Raw genomic sequence first — 20,695 nt, forward strand, 5'->3', positions numbered from 1 at the left:
TAATAAAGAAAACCATTACAACACTAAATTGTCCTATTGTAGATTTTTTTACGCCTCTATAGGCATGGGACTATAAAGGTTACCCTAGAATCGTTTATTGCACTAATTTGCTGTAAAAAAGAGACCACCAGCGCTGTTATGTGATAATATCGTCCTGTTATTGCTGTACCAAAATCTGGATAAGAGCTGCTCTATAAACGCCGTATAAAATAGTGATATAAACGTTTACATCACCTTGTTATGGGACAAATTTGCTGTGTATGATTATAGAGCAAAATCATCTCATTAAACGCTATTATACAACAAGCTTGTCACCGCGACACTGTTATACGTCATTTAAAAAGCTTTTTAGTGATGTAAGTTATTGTTATAGGACATCTTTGCTGGTTGGGCTCAAACATATTAGCGTTTAGTACACTGAATTGAATATTTGATTTTCAATAGATAAAGCAATCTATTGCCTAATTAATTGGTAATACGGTAAACAGCAAAGTTCTTACTGATGAGAATGGTTTTTTAAAGATGAGTATGTCCTGACTCCTGACACGCTTATAACGTATGAATCTCGAAAAAAAAGCTATAAATTAAGTTGTAAAAATATGAAATAAAATTATCTGGGTATAAATATTTTATTGCAGCAAATATGACATTAATATTTATTTTTTCCAATATGCGTATGGACTACATACAAGTAATAGCGGAATTTTAAACCTCATAGGAAGTAAAATTTCATTAACGAAGTTTCATTAAATCCTTTTCATTATTTTGTAAAACACGTTGTAGAGCGATGAAGGGAAAATAAAATTATTCAATCGGGACGCCAATGGTATGCGTTTATTACAATTTACGGAAAATATCGTTATTCGTACCATAGGTACCTACTACAAGGAATTGTTAAAGGTACCTAATCGCTGAAAGACGGATATAATTTGCTTGTTGGTGCAACTTTGTCTACTCTCCAAAGGAATATTCTTCTTTCATTTTTCTTTAATGCTCCACTTCTATTGCATTTTGTGAATTATTTATGTAGCCAGCCGAAATAACTACTGGATTTTCATTTCGGTCCGATAGTTCCTAAACAAGCGCGTCCAACTAAGTAACAATTTAAAATATAAAAAAAATTGTTTTTATTTTATTTCTTTTATAAATATATATATATTTTATGCTCTACCCTTCACCTTTCCTCTAATTTAATTTCTCTCCGTACGTCCGGTTGTCTGGAAGAAATCGCTGCATAGCGATAAGACCGCCAATTGTTGTAATGTATCCTTAGATTAAGTATTATTGTAATGATTCTAAGAGCAATAAAGTATTAATAAATAAATAAATAAATAACAATCTTTTAATTTTCATAATATTAGCATATTATTATATTTCTGGATCTGTTAAATTGCCGTAATAGGTAGGTGCTAAGCTTTATTTCGCTAGATGAAATGATATAGAAAATATCTATAGATATATAAGAAAAACGCTTAATTACACGTAATTTTATAACCAATTGACGCAATCAAATGTGGTTTTACCACAAGATGATAATAATTAGTGGGCGGACGGGCCACGGTTTAATGGTGAATAATTTCCTCATTTCTAACAAGTTTTTATTAATAACTTTCAACTTTGAATGTGTTATCTCGTTATGTTTTCATTTTCCACGAGATTTGTTTCGATTTTTTAAACAACCTATCAATAGATATAATAGCGAATTTAGTTTTTTTTTAAACTTATAAAAATTGGATCGTATCGTATTCTAGAAATACATAAATTATAGCTTTAACGTTTAGTAGTAAGTAGTTAGTTTCTTCAACGACAACAACAAAAATGGTCATTATACGTGGGCCACACTGAAAGTTTTGCGTAACTCATAAATAAAACAATTTATTTGAGTTATATTATATTTACTACTTTTTAAAGTATTCTCCGTTACATTTAAAACACTTTTTCATACGTTCAAACAATTTCTGGAGACATGAGGACCATTGGTCCGAGGGTATGTTTTCTGCATGCTGTTTGAAAGCAATCACGGCCTCTTCTGGCCACGTAAATGTCGAACCACTCATTGAATCTTAGATTTTTGGGAAACCGAAGAAATTGTACGATGCTAGGTCAGGACTGCGTGCGGCATGGGTCACGTGCTCTATGTTTTCATTAGCCAAAAATGACTTTGTTTTGGTCGCGGTGTGCGCCGGAGCACTGTCATGGTGCAACAGGATGCGACCTCTAGGTCGCTTTTCCCTCATTTTTTCTAAGACATTGGGCAAACAAATAGTGGTGTACGACTCAGCATTAACAGTATTTTGTAGCTCAAGTGGTATAGTGCAGACAGAACCCGTCTTGGAGAAAAAAAACGCAATCATTTGTTTGTCGACCCTTCTCGCCTGCCTTAATTTTGTTGGTTTCCTGTCACTTTCAAACACCCCCAAAGAATATTGGTGATTTCTTTCTGGAATATAACAATATATTCATGTTTCATATCCTGTTACGATATTATCCACAGCATTAGAATGTCCGTGACTGTATTTTAATAGCATTTCTTTACACCAATCTACTCGATGTCGTTTTTGTTCTGGAGTGAGTTTGTGAGCATTCCACTGGCAACCAAGCTTCCTAATTTTGAAATGTTCATGTAAAATTTTCTGAATTTGGCTCATACCAATCCCCAAATGTCCCCGAATCTCCTAATAAGTGATATGGCAAATTTCTTAAATTAGTCGTCTGACGGTAGCCATATTTTCCTCCGTGATCGCAGTTCAGGGTTGACCTTCACGAATGTCATCATGGAGAGAAACATGGCCGCGATGAAATTCAGTATATCAATGCCTTACAGTCCTCAACTAAGGTGCTTCCCTCCAGAAAGTATTTTAAAGGTGAGCAGTGCAAGCTTTCGGAGAAAGCGAACTTTTAAAATCGTAAAAAATCACCGCCCTAAAATTCTTTCGTGCTAGTTCCATTTTTGCTACGGATAACGAACTTCAACTTGAGATAAAAAACAATTAACAAGTGCTTCCCGCCCAATTTTTTTTCCTACAACTAATGAGACTTCATATGTTAAAAAAATATAACATTCAAAATTCAAACATTTATGGGTGGCCCGCAACGCAAAACTTTTAGTGTGCACTAGGTAATTCATTTGAATTTTAGTATTTCATAAACCATAAACCATAATTCCCTCTGCTATGACAGCGCTTGTAAATTATGGTTTCAATCGTGTATTTTAGCCAATTTATTTTCACTAAGAGGAATTTAATGGTACAATGACTAGCCTTAAATGCCATTACCACCCACGGCTGACTCCGTTGTAGTCTAATCGTGCTATTAATTCGTAACGGAATACTATTATCTACCAATAAAACTAATTAGACAAAATGACAAGAGAAATTTGTAGGTACTGAATTTTAACAATTTTATTAGGTACATGGTTTGCTCTTAAAGCTTTTAGTCTGGATATTTTCAGAAATTTAAAACGCAATTATAATCTCCTAACTTAATTTGTTTTATGTGTTGTTAATGTTTTATGTAAGTTAACGAACTTGTAGATACTATATGAAAGGTGATCATTTTAATATATTTATAATTAGTGAGCACAGTTGAATAATAACCGATAAATTATATTGCCGATAATAATACACGTGATGTTTTAAAAACAAGAACAGAAGTAAACAGTTACTTTACGACCTGCATAAAATGTAAAAGATGCAACCATCGATGAAAGCAACAATTACTTGAGCCATTGACACGGGTGTCGCTGCCGGCGGTTGCGCAGGCGGCAGACAGGCGCACGCGCAGGTAGGCCTAACTGGAGCGAGGGAGACGACAACATGACGACCCTCTTTTGCTCGCACGTGGTGGGGCTGCAAAGCGCGGGCGTGTTCGCTGCTTGTGCTACATTTTTATTTAGTTTGTAACCGTTCTTTGATAAGAGCGGGCGGGCGTTCCGATGTACCGGTGTAAATAGTTGTGTTTTGTTTTTAAAAGTGCAGATGATTGACGAATTAAGACTTTCTCGAAGATATCGGCGCTGTGGCGCCTGCCGGCACTGGCATGGGTGGACGCAGGCTGTTTAAAGCTGCGGCTTTGCTCATTGTTTTGGGATACAGCAGTTTGCTTGTTTATCAAGGCGGTGTAAACTTCAACTCGCAAGACAGTCGTGCGTCTGTGCAAGTCGCAGATTTATCTATTGAGCCTGTTACAAAAACTGTTTTGTACGACAGTGGACAGAGTAAAAACATAACGTTAAGTGATATATTTATAAGTGTTAAGACTACAAAACATTATCAATACACAAGATTGCCGATTATATTGAAGACGTGGTTCCAATTAGCTAAGGAACAGGTAAGAGGAAATGCATTGCTAATTCCACTATAAATATGCATGGTACCAAAAAATAAATTATTTGTTTAAATTAAACAAAATTTTATTTTCAAATGAAGCATAACACAATATACCATAAAAGCTCATATAATTATTAGGTATCAATCATCTAAATTACCCGTCTCTAGAATTCATCTATTAATTTTGACGAAATCCATTTACATTTTAAATTATTCAAGCTAAATATTAAAAGTTAACCTTTACGGTCAAGTCAGGTTAATATGCAAAATAGGTTTAAAAATAATATGTCCAAAATCTGATTCTCATTAGCATATTAACGTGACTACAGAGCGACAAAACTCTTAAAACCGTAATATTCAAAGCTTATCAGACAAACATTAAGGTTCAACACTTAGCTGGCTCATATCACAACAAATTAATGCTAATCAAATTAGTGAAGGAACATATTAAGATAAACTCAAACAATAAATAAGAACGTAGGTACCTAGAGAGTGCGACAAACATTCCTTTGAATTAGAAAATTTTAATCTATTGGATATCAAGCTTTTAAATAAATCTATGATTTAATAAATTGTAGGAAATTGTAACGAGGATATCAATCGCCTAGTTATTGTAAAATGTAACAGATGTACATAGTTATGTTCTAGGAATCTTATCTTGAAGTTTTATGATGTTTATTATTTACTTGAGCTTTTGTAAAGCGCAGTATGGTCGACACAATTTCTACGTTATATCATGACAATTTGCACTCTACTCAAACTGTGGGAAGTTTCATATTCTCTGGAGTATTAACTTCTGTAGTAGCTATTACATTTTACAACTCCTTTATAATAAACAATCCCAATTTCTATTGCATAATGCATTCTAATTTTTAATGCTATTCCTTGTTTAATACGTTTCTATTCCTATAAGTTGCAATTGATTCTCATTACAATCTTCATCCGCAAAGTTTCCCGCGCATTTTTTATTTGTACTAATTTTTCCTCAACCAAGTAGCAGCTAGCATTTCGACTTATCAAAAGTGGTATTCTATCTAAAGTTTAAATTGGACCGGATAAAAACTGGATGAAGTTATATTACAACTTTTGTATCATCTTTAAGCATCTTAATTTTTTTATTTTTATCATGTCCATCTGCCAGGGGTTGTTAAACCTGTTCTTGGTGTCCTCGAAATCCCGTATCATTACAGCATCTGCCAAATCTAGTTGGAACCTGATCTCCATATTTGCATAAATTATATTTAAAAAAATTTCCAACGATGTAAAAGGCCGATAATTATCGAGCGGCGTTTAAAATCTTATCAGATATCATAATGGTGTTGGTACATGACCCTATGAGATGGTTTATTTTATTCACTTATTTAATTTGGATGTCTTTTCAAATTTCATAACATTGTCCATTTTACACAAAATAGATAGAAAAAATTGATCATGTACATATTAAGGAATGATGTACCTATGCGCGATCTGTCGATGTACCCAAATAAATAAATAAATCATGTATTAGAACTGCTACTTACAAACAAAAACCTAAATAAGTACTTACTAAAACAAAAATATTCACATACAATTTAAGTTTCAAAATGGTCGCCAATTAAAATACAAGATAAACAAAAATCATAGATCTTATAACAACAATGTCTTTTATTGTGGAAACAGAGCACACACCGAACGGCAGTAAATAAATTGTTCAGAAAATAACATATCGTACAACCGCTTGTGGATCCGTAGCCAAAGGTATCCTTGGACTTAATACGAAGATGAACCCATTATTCACGTCACTCGTATTCCACAACAGTGACAGAAACAACGTTATTACGGAAAAATGTTCCCTGTATACATTTATCTCACCGTTGGAGTCTGTGCTTAATCGTGTTTCGTATCGACTTAATAAAATGCCTTCTCTTGAACTTTGGCTCATACTGTTTTATTTGTTTCATATATATTAATTTTGGGTGCATCTCTTGAATAACAAATTAGGTTGCCCGCTACCTTCGTGTTTTAAAGAATTTGATTGCGCTGGTAGCGGATTAAACATTTTTATTTATGGCTAGTTCGTTATAACAAAACAAGGAGTATAAATTTCAACTTCACGTTTCAATTGCATTAAGATAGCAGAGCTAAAACCTATTAGAAGTCAAGTGAATTCATTTCTGATTACACAGCTCTCACAATCGTAGGTCGTGCGTCCCGTTTCCTGAATCTGGAGCGTGCATAATCGTCCATTAATCCTCGAGGACCAGCGCCCATTGTGCGGCGCGGGCGCAGCGCGTGGCGGCACGTGACCGGACTGTTGCTTTCGCCCTTTTTGTATCTGATTTATAAGTTCGCTCTTTTGAAGCTATTCTATAAACGTTTTTGTGTACTGCATTGGATATGGTGTTTGCGTTTGGTGCTCTTAAATTTCTCATTGCTGTTTTTGTTGAATTATTTTTTGGGATGTATTACATTTTATTGAGTATGAGTAAAATAATAAATTTTTTAAGTACCTAAGTAACGTATCTAAAACATCTATACACTTAGAAGAAATGTCTACCTATTATCAAAAAGCTAATTTCTAAGAAGCTTGAAGGAAATCCTGCACTTCGGTTAAGCCCTGTTAAACCAACAAGAATGTTTAAAATCAAAATTTGATTATCATATTTTATGAATTAAAGAGCATTGTTAGTATCATGAATTATTAAAACTTTAAGCTGCACCTACATTCTTGTGTATTCTGTCAAATAAAGCATTTTAATAATTTAGTGGTGTGTCATCTTCATTGTATTCAATTCACGTACACCACGTCACAGTGGGAATATTATATTAATTTTTAAATTGTTTTCTATGATTTTGCCTTCTGTTTCTTTATAGACATAGGTACAAAGACGAATAAGTCAAAAAAGTTATTACGTTTGCGCATACTCGTCTCTTAATGCTTGCATTTTAGCGAAATGAAAAATACGTGTGTCTTGTATTACTTGTATCTTACCGACTCGACCATAAAGACAGCATTATCTTGCAATCGCCCATTATTTTTTATCATCAACATCAGCAAGAAAGCTATAAAACACAAAGGTGTCCCACGTAACGTATACGGAACGTAAATTTCCGATATATCACCGTTCGTTGACAGATCTCGTTTCCGCATATCGTGTTTCCTGGGCCTTATCGCGGACCATTTGGATTTTTAAGGTGTGCGGTTCGGAGAAGGCAATCTTTGTTTACAGTGACTCTGTGTAACTCTAGAATGTTTTGCTAATAGAATAGTATAGATAGGAATGTTTGTGATTAACTTTTATGAAGCTTTATCATGTCATATAACATATTTTGTTGTCTGATGAATGACTGCGTGCTACAGAAGAATTATGTTAATTATGAAATACACCAAGTTTACTGATTTCCATGCGAATAGAGCTTTGTTATGAACTTCATCTGAAAACTTATGTTGGATGTTTGAATTATGTTTTATTTTCATATTTAATTAAGGGTTAAATTTGCATGTTTAACTAGTCGCATTTTTAATTATGATTAAATATTGTATTAAGATTATCGTCACATAAAATTTTAATCTTGGTGCTGGATTACTCCAAAACTTTTTGAATTCTATACAAGTTTAACCCTAATTCAATCAGCTTGTTAAAGCGGCTACTAACTTAAACGAATTTATTCCACAACCTGATTTCTCGCTTAAGAAATAGCAAGATAAGGTAAAGGTCTCACGTTCGCCCGTGCGGTGTCGAAATATTGACCCTTTGAGTTATCAGCGCAGTTAAACACTGAGGTAACCGGGCGTGGTTAATGCCATTTACCTACATAGATCTATCTGGATCTAGGATACTCTATTGAGTGACGCATACAATGAATAGAGTATAGAATTCGCATGTATATTCTGAATGTTTTGTGTAGGTAAAGGAATAGGTGCACCTTTGTGCATTCAATTTCAACGTTTTTCGATGAGGTATTTAATTATAGGTAGTGTACCCGGCGAAAAAATATTTTCACTCAAATCCTATTAAAATCCAAAATATTTTCAATCTGATACAAATATCGAATCTATTTTTATTAAGGCATGAATGTGAGATTGTGAGATGTGAATTTTCGTTATCACCGAAAATCATGCTCAATTATAATGAAAACGCACTCCAACTGTATGATCATATTACAATACTTAGGTCTTACAAATGCAATTTTCAGTGTTGGTGTGCATTTGAATTAGAATTTGAAAAAAGATATAAATAAATTGAAGACCATTGTTAGATTTCTTGATTAAATACAAAAGGATAATTAAAATCCCTTTGACATTAACCTTAAGGTATTCAAAATACCATTTACGATGTTTTAAGATCGTTCAAGCTATTTTCGAGCACACGTTAAACGACTCATAAAGATAAGATATTTTCAAATGAATGTTAATACTTTTCTACAGAATTTATATGTACTTAAATACTTTTTAATAGAAAATTCGTCACATTCAATAGAATGATAGTTGTTCAAGATAAATCGATAGGCAATCAACACGTGTACCTATTTATATAAAAATTCAAGCCTATTTACGTCTGTTACTTTCGTTGTGTTTGTGAGGAAAAGTTATTTTTGAACAAAAAATTAAATAAGACGATCTTATAATTGGAAAATTAAACGATTATTGAACTTCTCTTGAATAGGAACGTCTATCAAATTAGGAAATATTCTTATTTATTATATAACATAGTATCTTATACTATGCTTGTGATACTTCCTAGATTAAACTTTAGGTATCAATTACACGGTATTTGTCTTGACTACACTAAATGTGGTGAAGACTTTTCAATTTATTTCGTATAGACTTAAATAAATCTTCTTTAACGCTCAATTCAGATTTATATCTTCGTATATCAAGGCTCCGTCAGCTAGACAAGCTGTGTTTTCCGCCCCAAATGCTAATGTTACGGCAATGTTGTCCCATTTACCGCCATTTGTTGAAACACAATTGATAATAAGTTTTTATCGTTTATTTCGCCTTTTTATATTTGGCGTAATCAATTATTTATCTGCTAAATTTTCGTTGAAAGCTTTTTTGTAATTGAACACAATTCCTATTTCGTTTTTATACTTACCATTATATTATAATTGTTAGCATATTTATAGACCTATATAATATGTTATTTTTAAACACAGAAACCCATTTAAAATAATTATATATAATCGCACCCAAGTATTATTCTATTTTTCAACCAAAAATCTACGACAGACATTGAATTGCAAATCAGTTCAAAACTTGTATCAAAGAAAAGACAACTTACAGTGACCCAATATCTTATATCACAGAATATGAACGAAAATATATTTATTTTATATTTTCTTTCTTTGCAGACATGGTTCTTCACGGATACAGACAACCGTCAACATCAAAATCAAACAAGTGAGTACTCAAAACTGCATTTATTCGAGTGGACAGTTACAAGCGCTTTCGAAGCGTATTTTAAGAATACTACGATTTTTTTACTGAGCACGAGACACTTTTTAATTACTTTTTCACTTCAATATTATTTTTGTAAATAATATTTTACAGGGTGATTCTTTAAGCTTTATTCATGGTGTTTAAGAACGAAAAAGCAATTTGTTAACGTAAATAAAAATAATACGCAAGAACTTAACTCTTCTATTTTCGTAGTAAATCCTGGAGCGCTTCACACCTTCACTAATTTTATTTCATTTCGGAGCTAGAAGTTCATAACCACATAGCCATATGTACATAATATTATGTATTTATGTACAATTACATTTTTATAACAAAGGTTTTATGTAATTTAGTAGCTACAATATTTTTCAAATGCTGTATAATCGTAACATGCGTGATCACTATTTAATGTACATAATATGTCCGAATCTTGATTTCTGATTTAATTTAATATCTACGAACTGTTTAATAATATAACGAATAAAATAGCTGAAGAATAGCACGTAATTTAAAATAAGCAACGCCACATCTGTCTTAAAATAATATGTACCTATATGCTATAATATGACTAAATTATTATCATCATATTATTATACATAATATTACCCATGTTATTAATTAGATACAAGTTATACAAGCTCGTATTTTTTAATAGTCGAGTACTTTTAACAATTGCATTAAGTTGTAAAATTTTATCCGATTCAACTTACGTAAACAGCTCGCGCAGAAAATCCAGGAACTCGGAGTTTTATATTTGCTTCTGCAATTCCAAGAATTAATCTACAAACTATCTCCCTAAAGCGGTGCACTTAGCAATTTCCAAAGGAAAACTTTGTTCGTACGTATAAGAATATTTCGTTCTTAAGGTGATGAATTAATTTTTCTAACATTTACGGCCCTTTTTAAACCTTCGTAATTTTTATATTATTAAAGTTGTCGTGATGAAAATTCTTGACAAGAAAGTTCAATAGTAACACAATACGTCTACCGTTTTAGAAACATGATTCCATGATATTTTCTCGATAGAAAAAAAATACAAAGTTGTCATTGTTATTTTTTTTTAATCTCTGGCATCTTCAAAATAACAAACGTAAAGTTACGACTTTTTGGATATTAGCTATAAAATATACAACCTATACGTCTACCGATTTAGAATTTTGAAATATGCGATGGTTTTGAAATAAACAAGAAATACTTGAAATTAGCGCGCGACCAGCCAATATAGCGAGAGCCGCCCTGTACCTTCCTACCCCGATCGCTGCACGAGTCATTCCCGCTACGGCCGTCACACGGGGAACTTGTGTCGCTCGCGCAATCGTAAAAAAGGGTGACAACACGATAAGACAAAATGAGACAAATGGGGACAATAAAGAAAATAAGAAGAAGAAACATAAAGGTTGGAGGAAAAAGAATGCTTACAATTGGAACAAATTAATGAAGTAAGTTGGTTTTATTTTAAATTTGATGATAATTGTATTATAGACGATGTTTGATATGTACCCCTGTTTTAAGTACATAACGAATGTGTAAGATTTTTTCATTTATAGCATAGATAATCTTTTCAGAAATCCGGAATCCAGAAGGAAAATAAACCCACTGATTGTTCACAATGTGAACCCACTCCTTCGTAAGTACCTTTATTCAGACAAAAATGTATGTTATCAACGCTCTACTTTTTTTTATCGCATGATTCCATTTTTAGCAAAAAGCAACAAAGTGCAAAGAAATAAAAAATCATGGTGAACTTAGTGGAAGTATGGTGGATGTAATATGGAACAGGAGCTCATTGGAGTAGTATTATGTTTAAAAAAAATACGAAAAAATTTCAAAAATTACATTTCTTAGTAGGTGGTAGATAAGTATGTTGTATAAAGAATTTGATGTTGATATTTATTTCATTTATACTTACTACACCTGTGCGGGAAATTGCTTAGTACTAAAACAGGTTTATATTCATATTTACATAGTAATGTGAGTTTTAATTTCGAAAAATTTTGTGTAAGTATATTAAATTGAGTTCCTGGGTGATCTGGAAACACAATTGGGCCCGGAAGATGGCGCTGCAGTCACTCCTCCTAATCACATGAACCGATTTGGATGAATATTTGTGTGCACATTTCATTGTTGTGGGATGATTGGTTGATTCGTTTTCACATTAGCTAATATTATGTATTTTTGTTGTAAACTTAATTTAATGTTTATAATACATTATTATTGGTATAAATAAGCCAGTGTTCGTCTCACATTGCTGTACCTGCCTACCTACCCTACCAGGGCCTAACTTTGTTCTGGCTATTTTATTTTGATTATTTGTAATGAATAATTACTATTATAATAGAGTGCAAAAAATAAATACATGCATCAATATATTTTGTGTTTTTTTTAAAACAATTTTTTTATTTAAAAAAATATCATTCCGACCGCACCTATTATAGCCTGTATTATTTTTTAATAAAGTAAACATTACGAAATAATAATAATTATTAATAATGTCTAAGAAGTTGTTAAAAAGAAGATTATTTGTTTATAAGCAAGAAAATAAAACCAATAAATCAACAATTAAATAAATGTATAACAATATTATAACTGTATGACGACTCCATACATGTTTGTCCCGAGTCGGCCAGCGGCAGCGCGGCGAGTTTGCAAGAATGACTTCGCGCACACCCGCGTTCGCGATAGCGAGCTATTAGACTCCGCCCGCCAAGCAGTGGATTTTTTTTTGTGTATCGTCTTAAATTCAATGCTATACTGCGAGAGTTTGAAAATTACTAAATCACATTTCGTGCAAACACCCTGTATAGTAGCCGCGTGGATATGAATCGCGACTTTGTTGCTTTTATATTAAGGGTGTTAATTGCTTGTTTTGTTCGCAGACGGTCACATGGTAAACACGAATTGCTCGGCGTCACATCAACGAAAACACCTATGTTGCAAAATGTCCGTGGAGTACGACCGTTTTCTGGAGAGCGGTAAAAAGTAAGTGCCCTTTTAATATCAGGAAATAATCGTTATTGTAATAGCTGTGGCTGAATTCGGATATACAGGTGGTATTAACTAACGATCATGGATAGAAATAAAGTTTTATCGTTTCATATTCGTATGTGGACAAATAATAAATGTAATAAATAAACAATAATTCTAAAAAACTACATTATTTTACATATAAGTACATATTTGTTTGTCAATCAACTACGAATAGAGCTCATTACGCTAGAAACCTTTTCACTGAATTGTCTTATTCTATCCAAAATTCCTTTTTTTTATTTACATTTTCCTCCAAAAAATAGTACATATTGCATAAATACTTGGTAAACTTGAAATACCAAGTAAATCAAAAATTTTATCTATTTTCAATGGCACTTTAGAACACGTGTAATAAATAATAATATTTCAACGAAATCGTTGCAATATAAAATATAAATTTGATTATGTAAGCAACACCTGTCACGTTGCTCCGACTCTGAGGCAGCAATTAAAAAAGCAAAACTCAATTATCTGGTTTTAATTAAAATGCAACCTTATCCCTTATTCTTTTTATATTCAATGCCATTTTTAAAAGGTTATTTTTATTAACCGCGAAGCTACAACTCTCTCAATATTTCTGCATTTAAACGCGGTTGTTAAATCTTTATAAACTTAGGTAATCATTCATTAATGACTTATATCAGGACATTGTGTTTCTTTGAATTGGATTATTTATACTTTTCTAAGAGTCGGCCGAGCAAAAACCCAACTAGAGCGTCAAAGAACAACAATTAAAAAGATATGAAGAGAAGTATAAATTTGTGGATCGACACGAAATAGCCATTTCTAATTACAAAGCAACACTAACACGAAAACTATTTAAAACACCATTATTAAACAATGGGCGTAAAGATTTGTTTCCAAACATTACTCCTATTAAGTTATAAGCTATACCTTCTCTATCAAACAAAATGGGAACAATTAAAACTCAATCAGAATATATAACAAGTCTACAAAGCGGATGCTATTAATCACCGTTGTAATTATACTGTACACGGCTATTAGTACTGCTTTAAGCTTAATACTGATAATAAATAATATTTTTCGTAATGCATATCGGAGTTAATTTGAAATTAACGGTAGATTCAAACTTTTGTTATTAAAAAAAAACTTTATTTTCAATAACATCCACAGATAAGCAAAGATAACAATATTTTGCGCCGAGGTTAAAAAATTGTAAACAAGCAGTGGCAGGTGCCCGGTCTGCTTGATAACATCTGTGTTCGTTAAAATTCCTTTTCTATTGCCATCCCTGTCTTTCCCTGTCAATCAGTGACACATTCAATTGTAAAGTAATATGTGCGAGAGAGACAAAGAGAATCAGAATAATATTAGATGCAGGTTGTTATAATCTTTCAGTGTTAGCTTTTAAAAAAAAAATATTCATGAATTCAACGACTGGGATTAGGTTAAAAATATATTGTATTTCAATTTACATTTTCATTGAAATAGTTGAATTATTGCTCAGAGATAGAACTAGTGCCTTAGGATAATACCTACTCTAGAAAAGAAAGAAAAATTAACCTATCTCCAGAACTATGAACTCTCATTTAAGCCAATTAATTACGAGTATGTTCCTCGTTTATTTTGTTATAGTATAAATATTTTATTTCATAAATTGCTTCGATTTTAAAATGCGTTTTCAGAGATAATATTTTCCAGTAAAACAACATTGTTGATTCAGACTCGAAGTATATGCTCATAGCTTTTTTGTTTTGAGTAAAAACAAGACGCTCTTAACTTCTGTTTTTAGAAGCTTCACTGTTCAAATAATGGGCCTTTTGTTTGTACTTACTAATGACCATAACAATACCATCGAAGACTGTAATTGGTCATTACTAATGTAAAATATTTATGTAAAGAAAAAGGAAACGTTCACGTGATGTTATTTTTTCTAATAAAGTTCGGAATTTTAATGCATCAGATAATATGTGTTGAGCTTTTCCTTTTTACAAAAGCGCCTTAATATGAGTCTTGAAAACAAAAATTATAACTATATAAATTAGCATTTTACTGTTATTTTGCACCTATTTCCGTAATACCGTAAAATCGGTATCGCTTTATTCCCATTATCGCTTCTATACGAGCTTACGCAATGACTGTCCACATTGAAGCATTCTCTAAACATATTATAAAACGCTGTGTCGCCCAAACATTATGTACCCACCGTACAATATAATATCACTACCTGCATTGTATGCTTAGCCATCATGAATATCCTATTAGCTGAACGTCACTGACTCTGGTCCAACCTCAATGTTCAAATACATACGATAATGGCTTTTTGAGAGTAAGACCAATATTATTTTGGGCACACAACAATTTTCACGCGTTTACACAGGGCTCCGACCACTGTTTTTGTTAGAATTGCCTTGTTTTTCTTCCCATAGAACTGTTTGCATACGATCGCTGTCAACTACTTTAAACTATTTGTTATTTGAAATTATTGGAATCTTCGGTATTCACGTTCTAAATTATGTATAATGACGGTATATAATGCTATTAATTAATGTATTCTTAGATTTTATTTATGGAGATACTGAAGATTTTAAGAGTCCCTTGACGTTGGATGAGAAATATTTGAACAATTTGAATTTCTAACCCAAGGCGCGTACTCCTTATTGTTCCCCTTGGACCTCTCTCTAATTTAGAGGGTTTTCTTTTTATTCAAACAGCCGAGCTTAGATAATCGAATTATTATCGAATTGATACCTCGTATGTGTCCGTAAATCAGCGTTTTAAATGTAAAACACAAACTGGAATCAGGGAAATAGTTTAATATTCATTGAAGTGCAAACTTACTTTTCCGATGGGCATTTTAAATTTAAAATTTCTCCTTGGGACTCAGGTGTCTAGGAATGGACTAGATTCCGCAAATGATTGTAGTATTCAGCTCGGTTCATTTATTATTCCCGCTTTGTGGAAACATTCGATAGAATCACTGTTTGATTCATGAATAAGTGTTTTTCTCCTCGAGACCTTTAATATCCGAATAATATTTTTTCTCGTTCCAAATCAATCGCTACTTTGATGTATTGTAAATCACGAATTCTGAGTAGGCTTTTGATTAATTGCTTTGGAAATACGTTGGGATTGAATAATGTCATTTCGGTCCATCATCCTCTTGCAGGAAGTCAGGTACGAAGTTGTAGGACCACCGAGACGATTGAAGCAGGTTTTTCGATCAATAAAAAGTGATATGCCAATTATTTTTGTAACGTTCATCTAAATCATGTCGTCATTTTTCGTGACATTGTTATTTGTCTCTTGTTAATTGTTTTACTTTTTTGAAGGTCGATACCATAGGTCGATACTTTTCAATAAGTTAAACCATCAATTAAGAAGATTTGTATAACAACATTATTTATCAAGAAAGTCACATATACTTTTAATCTTGATTGCTATACTATTAGAACTGTAATCCACTCTCAGGTGCAGTTTTAACTAGAAGTTTCCTGACACTATTGGTTACAGGGAGACAGAGCACCGTCGGATTAGCGTATCCGACATTTATCCCACAGGAAGTATTAGTTGGGAAGCTGGTGGCAATAAATGATAAATGTTGCTCTTGCAATTTATTGTTTAGATTTGAATGCGGAAATTTAACAAATAGATTTCACATTTTTACTGACATAACTTATAGGTTTAACCACGATTAACTTTAGTTATTTCTTTCTTTGAAGAACTATTAATAATGTTCATTTGTTATACCTATAGCAAAGCAAATAGAACTAAAAATGATTAATTTGTATTTGAATAACTTTCAAAGTTTTTCGTTTCTATGTACGTGACTTCTTTGTATTTACCAAGTATAAAAATATATTCGGAGTAGGTATCATAAATGTCTATTTAATTAAATATAAATGAATCAATAAATTACAGCATATTCTCCCAAAAAGGTTTAACGTTCAACGAAACTTTTATGGACAAGAGCCGACACTTAAACGTGCCAAAGACATAACGAATCCTCAAATAAAATATAGCAACTGCAATGTAGTGCATCTGGCACACAAATTACAAAAACAAATCGTAGCCATTTATACCGCAATTATTTCGAACATACCATAAAACAATCATAATCTTAACGAGCATACCGACGAAATATCAACCATAAAATTATTAATATTTCGCACAAGCCATAAATTATAAAAGGCAAAACGACTACCGAAAGAAACGCAGATGCAATTTCGCAAATAAACCTGATATTCAGTTATTCGAACCATATTATGAGTTGGTCATTTGTCGTACGTAGCGTTATAATATGTGGTTGCCTCTTGGATTGCGCAGCTCCTGTTATTTGCGTCCGCCATAATGTCAGTAAATTATACAGCAATAATTATTGCCACCCGGAGGAAACTGCGGCGTTCAATCAAGTCATTTTCTATACAGCGTCCATAAAATTGCTCTAAAATGAACGTTTTATTGCAGTCCAGTACATTATTAACCTGTGCACTTGGTTTGTAAATACAGTTTTATTTAACTTATTCGTGTAAATCGCTATTGAAAATATTTTCTATAAAGCAGTATTATTCCCCATTAACGTTATGCTCACAATGAACCCGATATTGTATCGGAATACCTATAATTGTTACGCAACTATTAGCTACGAACGTTGAGTTATTATAAACAACTACTATGAAATTTAATATTCAAATTGAAATTCGATGTGTACAAAGTATGGTTCAATATAATTTATTTCAAAATATTTTATACCAATTAATGAATTCTTTGTGGATGCAATATTAATAGATTCCTTCTTTCCAGATGGTTCTGCCATTTCGACGACGATAATTATGTGAATGTGCCTCGTCTGGTCAATGTCCTGCAAACCTACAATCATCAAGAAGACTGGTACTTAGGAAGAACATCTGTCTATGAGCCGGTCAAGATATATAAGAAACCGACTAATAAGGTATCTACTTATTCGAAGCATCAAATATTTCTTATTGCGAGATTTTTCTCGTCGTACTTTGCTTTTATGTTTAAATCTAGCACAAACTCCTGGAAGCGATCTTTATGATTGATCTAATTAACTCTATTAGTAGAGTTACTTCAGTCTGTGAACACATCTTATCTTTGCTTGTATACAATATAAAGCGGCTTAACTACAGCTAGATACAATTTTATGTTCCCGAGAAAAAAGGCTATGCATCCATATGCCTGTACAATAAATACTAATACCTATGTATAGTTCTAAGTAGGCATTTTAGGTATTATTTTTATAGTATATTTCAACTTGTATACGCAGTCTCATTTAAAAACAATTACTCGATATTATTTTATGCCTTAGTTCTAAAGTATTTACATAAAATATTTTGTAACTTGTTCAAGAACCCTAGTTCTTAATTACTAAACAATTTAATCCGATAAAGTGTAACTCAACTATTGAAAGTGCTTTAAAGAACCTCGTAAGTTGCCTTGAAGGCAGAGATTGGACAATAGATTATTGTTATAAATGTATAATTTGTTGCAGCTAATGTTTTCATTTTGGTTCGCCACCGGCGGTGCTGGGTTCTGTATAAGCCGAAGTTTGGCCTTGAAAATGTTGCCCGTAGCAAGGTGAGCTTTTGTAATGTTTCGTATATTTTTTGATAATTTAACTACAAAGAAGGAGGTTCTAAAATCGGAACGTTTGGTAGATTTTCACCTTCGTAATTTCTGAATAACAATGTTTTTATTCGGTCATTAATAGATTTCGCTGAAAGTTGTATCGCATTACTTGTATTTACTTAGATAAAAGCATTGTCATCTAACAATTAATGTTGTATCTTTATATTTGTCTGATATTAATGTTTAATAAGTTACACCTACGACAAAATAACAAAAAACTATTCACAAGTTCCAAGCAATAAGACTAATCGTTAAATTATTCATACTAATGGTATTTAATTTATTCTAGCGGCGGAAGATTCATCAGTATCTGCGAAGGTATTAGGTTACCAGACGATGTGTCAATAGGCTTCATTATAGGTAAGTTTGTATGTTTGTGTTGTAAGCAAATAATTTCCCGCCCGCCTTTGTTCTGAACAAATATAATAATTATACATATTAATTATGTGTGTTCGGGTAATCGGATATAGAATTATTTATATTATCTAAGTATAATTAGTACTTGTTATCTAAAAGGAAAATTAATTAGTCATAGGTAATTATTTTTATAAAAATATAATCGTATTAATATTAAAATAGGTACAATTTTCTGTACCATTTCGCAATTCAATTGTAATATGTAATGTTTTTGTGTAATGATAATATATTTACTTAACTTTTTTTATTCAATATTTTCGTCTGTCTTATAATCTCAATATACATTTGATCTACTCGAGAAACAGAATCGTGTAAAACCAGCCTTTCTTCAACAGAACATCTCATGAAGAAAAACCTGACCCTCGTGCCAGAATTCCACTCTCACTTGGAACAGATGAAACTCCTGCCTCCAGAGACGTTCCGAGATCAGATCTCCTTCAGCTACTCAAAAATAAAGGAAGAATGGAATGTAGTCAATGTTCCTGGCTTCGACACTAGATATGATCCGACTAGGTAAGTTTTATATGTGAGAAAAAATGATTTAGGTTGTGAAAGTATATTTTGTAGTCAATGTATTGATGATGATTGTTCCTTTAACTCCTCGAGAAGCATAGGGCCTCGGAAAAGTCAATTGCCGCTTAAGATTTTATAAATGTAGTTTATGAAACCTATAAAAGCTAAACTAGAGTAATACTGCCTTATCATAATATATTTTAGATTTTTTTCTTTTCTATTCTTTATACACAATTTGCTTCAAAATTTCACACTAAATCAAACTATAATTAACAGAACATAATATGTTGAAATTTGAATAATTTTATAGGTCTATGTTATCTCAGTCTAATATTTGCCTTAAATTACTATTTGCATAAAATAATAACTAGAGTCTAGACGAGCGATGAATGTAAAATAGTTTCACGCTCATAAAGGAACCTAATGTGTATTTAGCAAACAAAATATACAACAAAAACATACCAAATAACTTTAAAGGTTTAGTTTCAATATAGGTTTCAGTTATACGTTCAAACAATTCGAAACAACGGAAGCAAGGGTACATTTTCGTCATGAAATCATATAAATTCTCTTCGTATTTGAACTGAAATATCAACAACGTAGTCGAGGAGCTAAATTAAGTTTTGTTTTGTTGCAGGTTCCTGTCGTTACATTGTTTTCTTTTCCCTCATTTTAAGTTTTGCCCGAGGTAGCAGCGAGATCAAGAACTTTATATGGAGTTATAGAATTTGTTCCGCAAATACATTTATTTTCGTTAGAGTTATTTACAAATAGATACTTTTACAGATAAACATAAGTTTACTCATGGACTATTAATAGAAAATCTTCCAATCGTGCAATTCCTATTAACGCATTTTCTATAAATTTTATCGTTTACAAAATTAGCTTGGTTGTGATATGAATTTAATCAAGTATGTTAAAAATCATTGCATTGTATATTCTATTGCATTTTATAATATTATGTGTTAAATGAAGTCTGTGATATTAGATTATGATGTAAATAATTGTTTATAACGTGCATATAATAATATTTTTAGATATATTTATAAACTCGAAGTCAGATGTTATGATATTGTTGTAATTTGTTTATTTAATAAACAATATGAAATTTATATTTTGTTTTGTATTTTTTCCCAATTACCCTTTGGCTATAACAAACACTAACATTACTTTCCTAGAAATTACATAGTTTTTTTTGCGAATTTAATTTAAAACAACAAATAATTGAATAAAAAAATATACAAATTCTAGCATATTTCGAATTTGAGCTATTATTTTTTTTTTAATGTTCGTATCTAAACCATATCCCATTTATAAAAGAGTTAAATCCTGTATAATATTTTATATCAACTTTATTAAAATATAAATTAAAAGAGCA

General features: G+C 31.9%; 1 protein-coding gene and 1 long non-coding RNA gene across 2 annotated transcripts; both read left to right on the top strand.

Moving 5' to 3' along the window:
- The first annotated feature begins 3,886 nt into the window (after nucleotides 1-3,886).
- fng (Fringe glycosyltransferase) lies at nucleotides 3,887-20,429 on the top strand. Its single transcript, XM_090105601.1, has 8 exons — nucleotides 3,887-4,329; nucleotides 9,663-9,711; nucleotides 12,627-12,729; nucleotides 17,542-17,689; nucleotides 18,251-18,336; nucleotides 18,677-18,747; nucleotides 19,140-19,317; nucleotides 19,955-20,429. Exons 1-8 carry the CDS (start codon nucleotides 4,039-4,041, stop codon nucleotides 20,007-20,009), a joined length of 981 nt encoding a protein of 326 aa, XP_089961727.1. The 5' UTR covers nucleotides 3,887-4,038; the 3' UTR covers nucleotides 20,010-20,429.
- On the top strand, nucleotides 10,897-12,072 carry LOC149905712 (uncharacterized). Its single transcript, XR_016457105.1, has 3 exons — nucleotides 10,897-11,189; nucleotides 11,316-11,377; nucleotides 11,453-12,072. It is a non-coding gene; the product is annotated as an uncharacterized LOC149905712 (long non-coding RNA).
- Nucleotides 20,430-20,695: the final 266 nt, after the last annotated feature.

The sequence above is a fragment of the Colias eurytheme genome, chromosome 9 (genome assembly GCF_061535395.1).
Source record: "Colias eurytheme isolate Ceu_HAF_F1 chromosome 9, ilColEury1 Martin Lab GWU primary, whole genome shotgun sequence".
Lineage (NCBI taxonomy): Eukaryota > Metazoa > Arthropoda > Insecta > Lepidoptera > Pieridae > Colias > Colias eurytheme.

Bases quoted from the DNA above. Each gene is read 5' to 3' on its own strand.
- fng (XM_090105601.1), top strand. From the start codon at position 4,039: ATGGGTGGACGCAGGCTGTTTAAAGCTGCGGCTTTGCTCATTGTTTTG. The intron at 18,337-18,676 runs GTGAGCTTTTGT...AATTTATTCTAG, and splicing joins AAAATGTTGCCCGTAGCAAG to CGGCGGAAGATTCATCAGTA. The intron at 18,748-19,139 runs GTAAGTTTGTAT...TTTCTTCAACAG, and splicing joins GTCAATAGGCTTCATTATAG to AACATCTCATGAAGAAAAAC.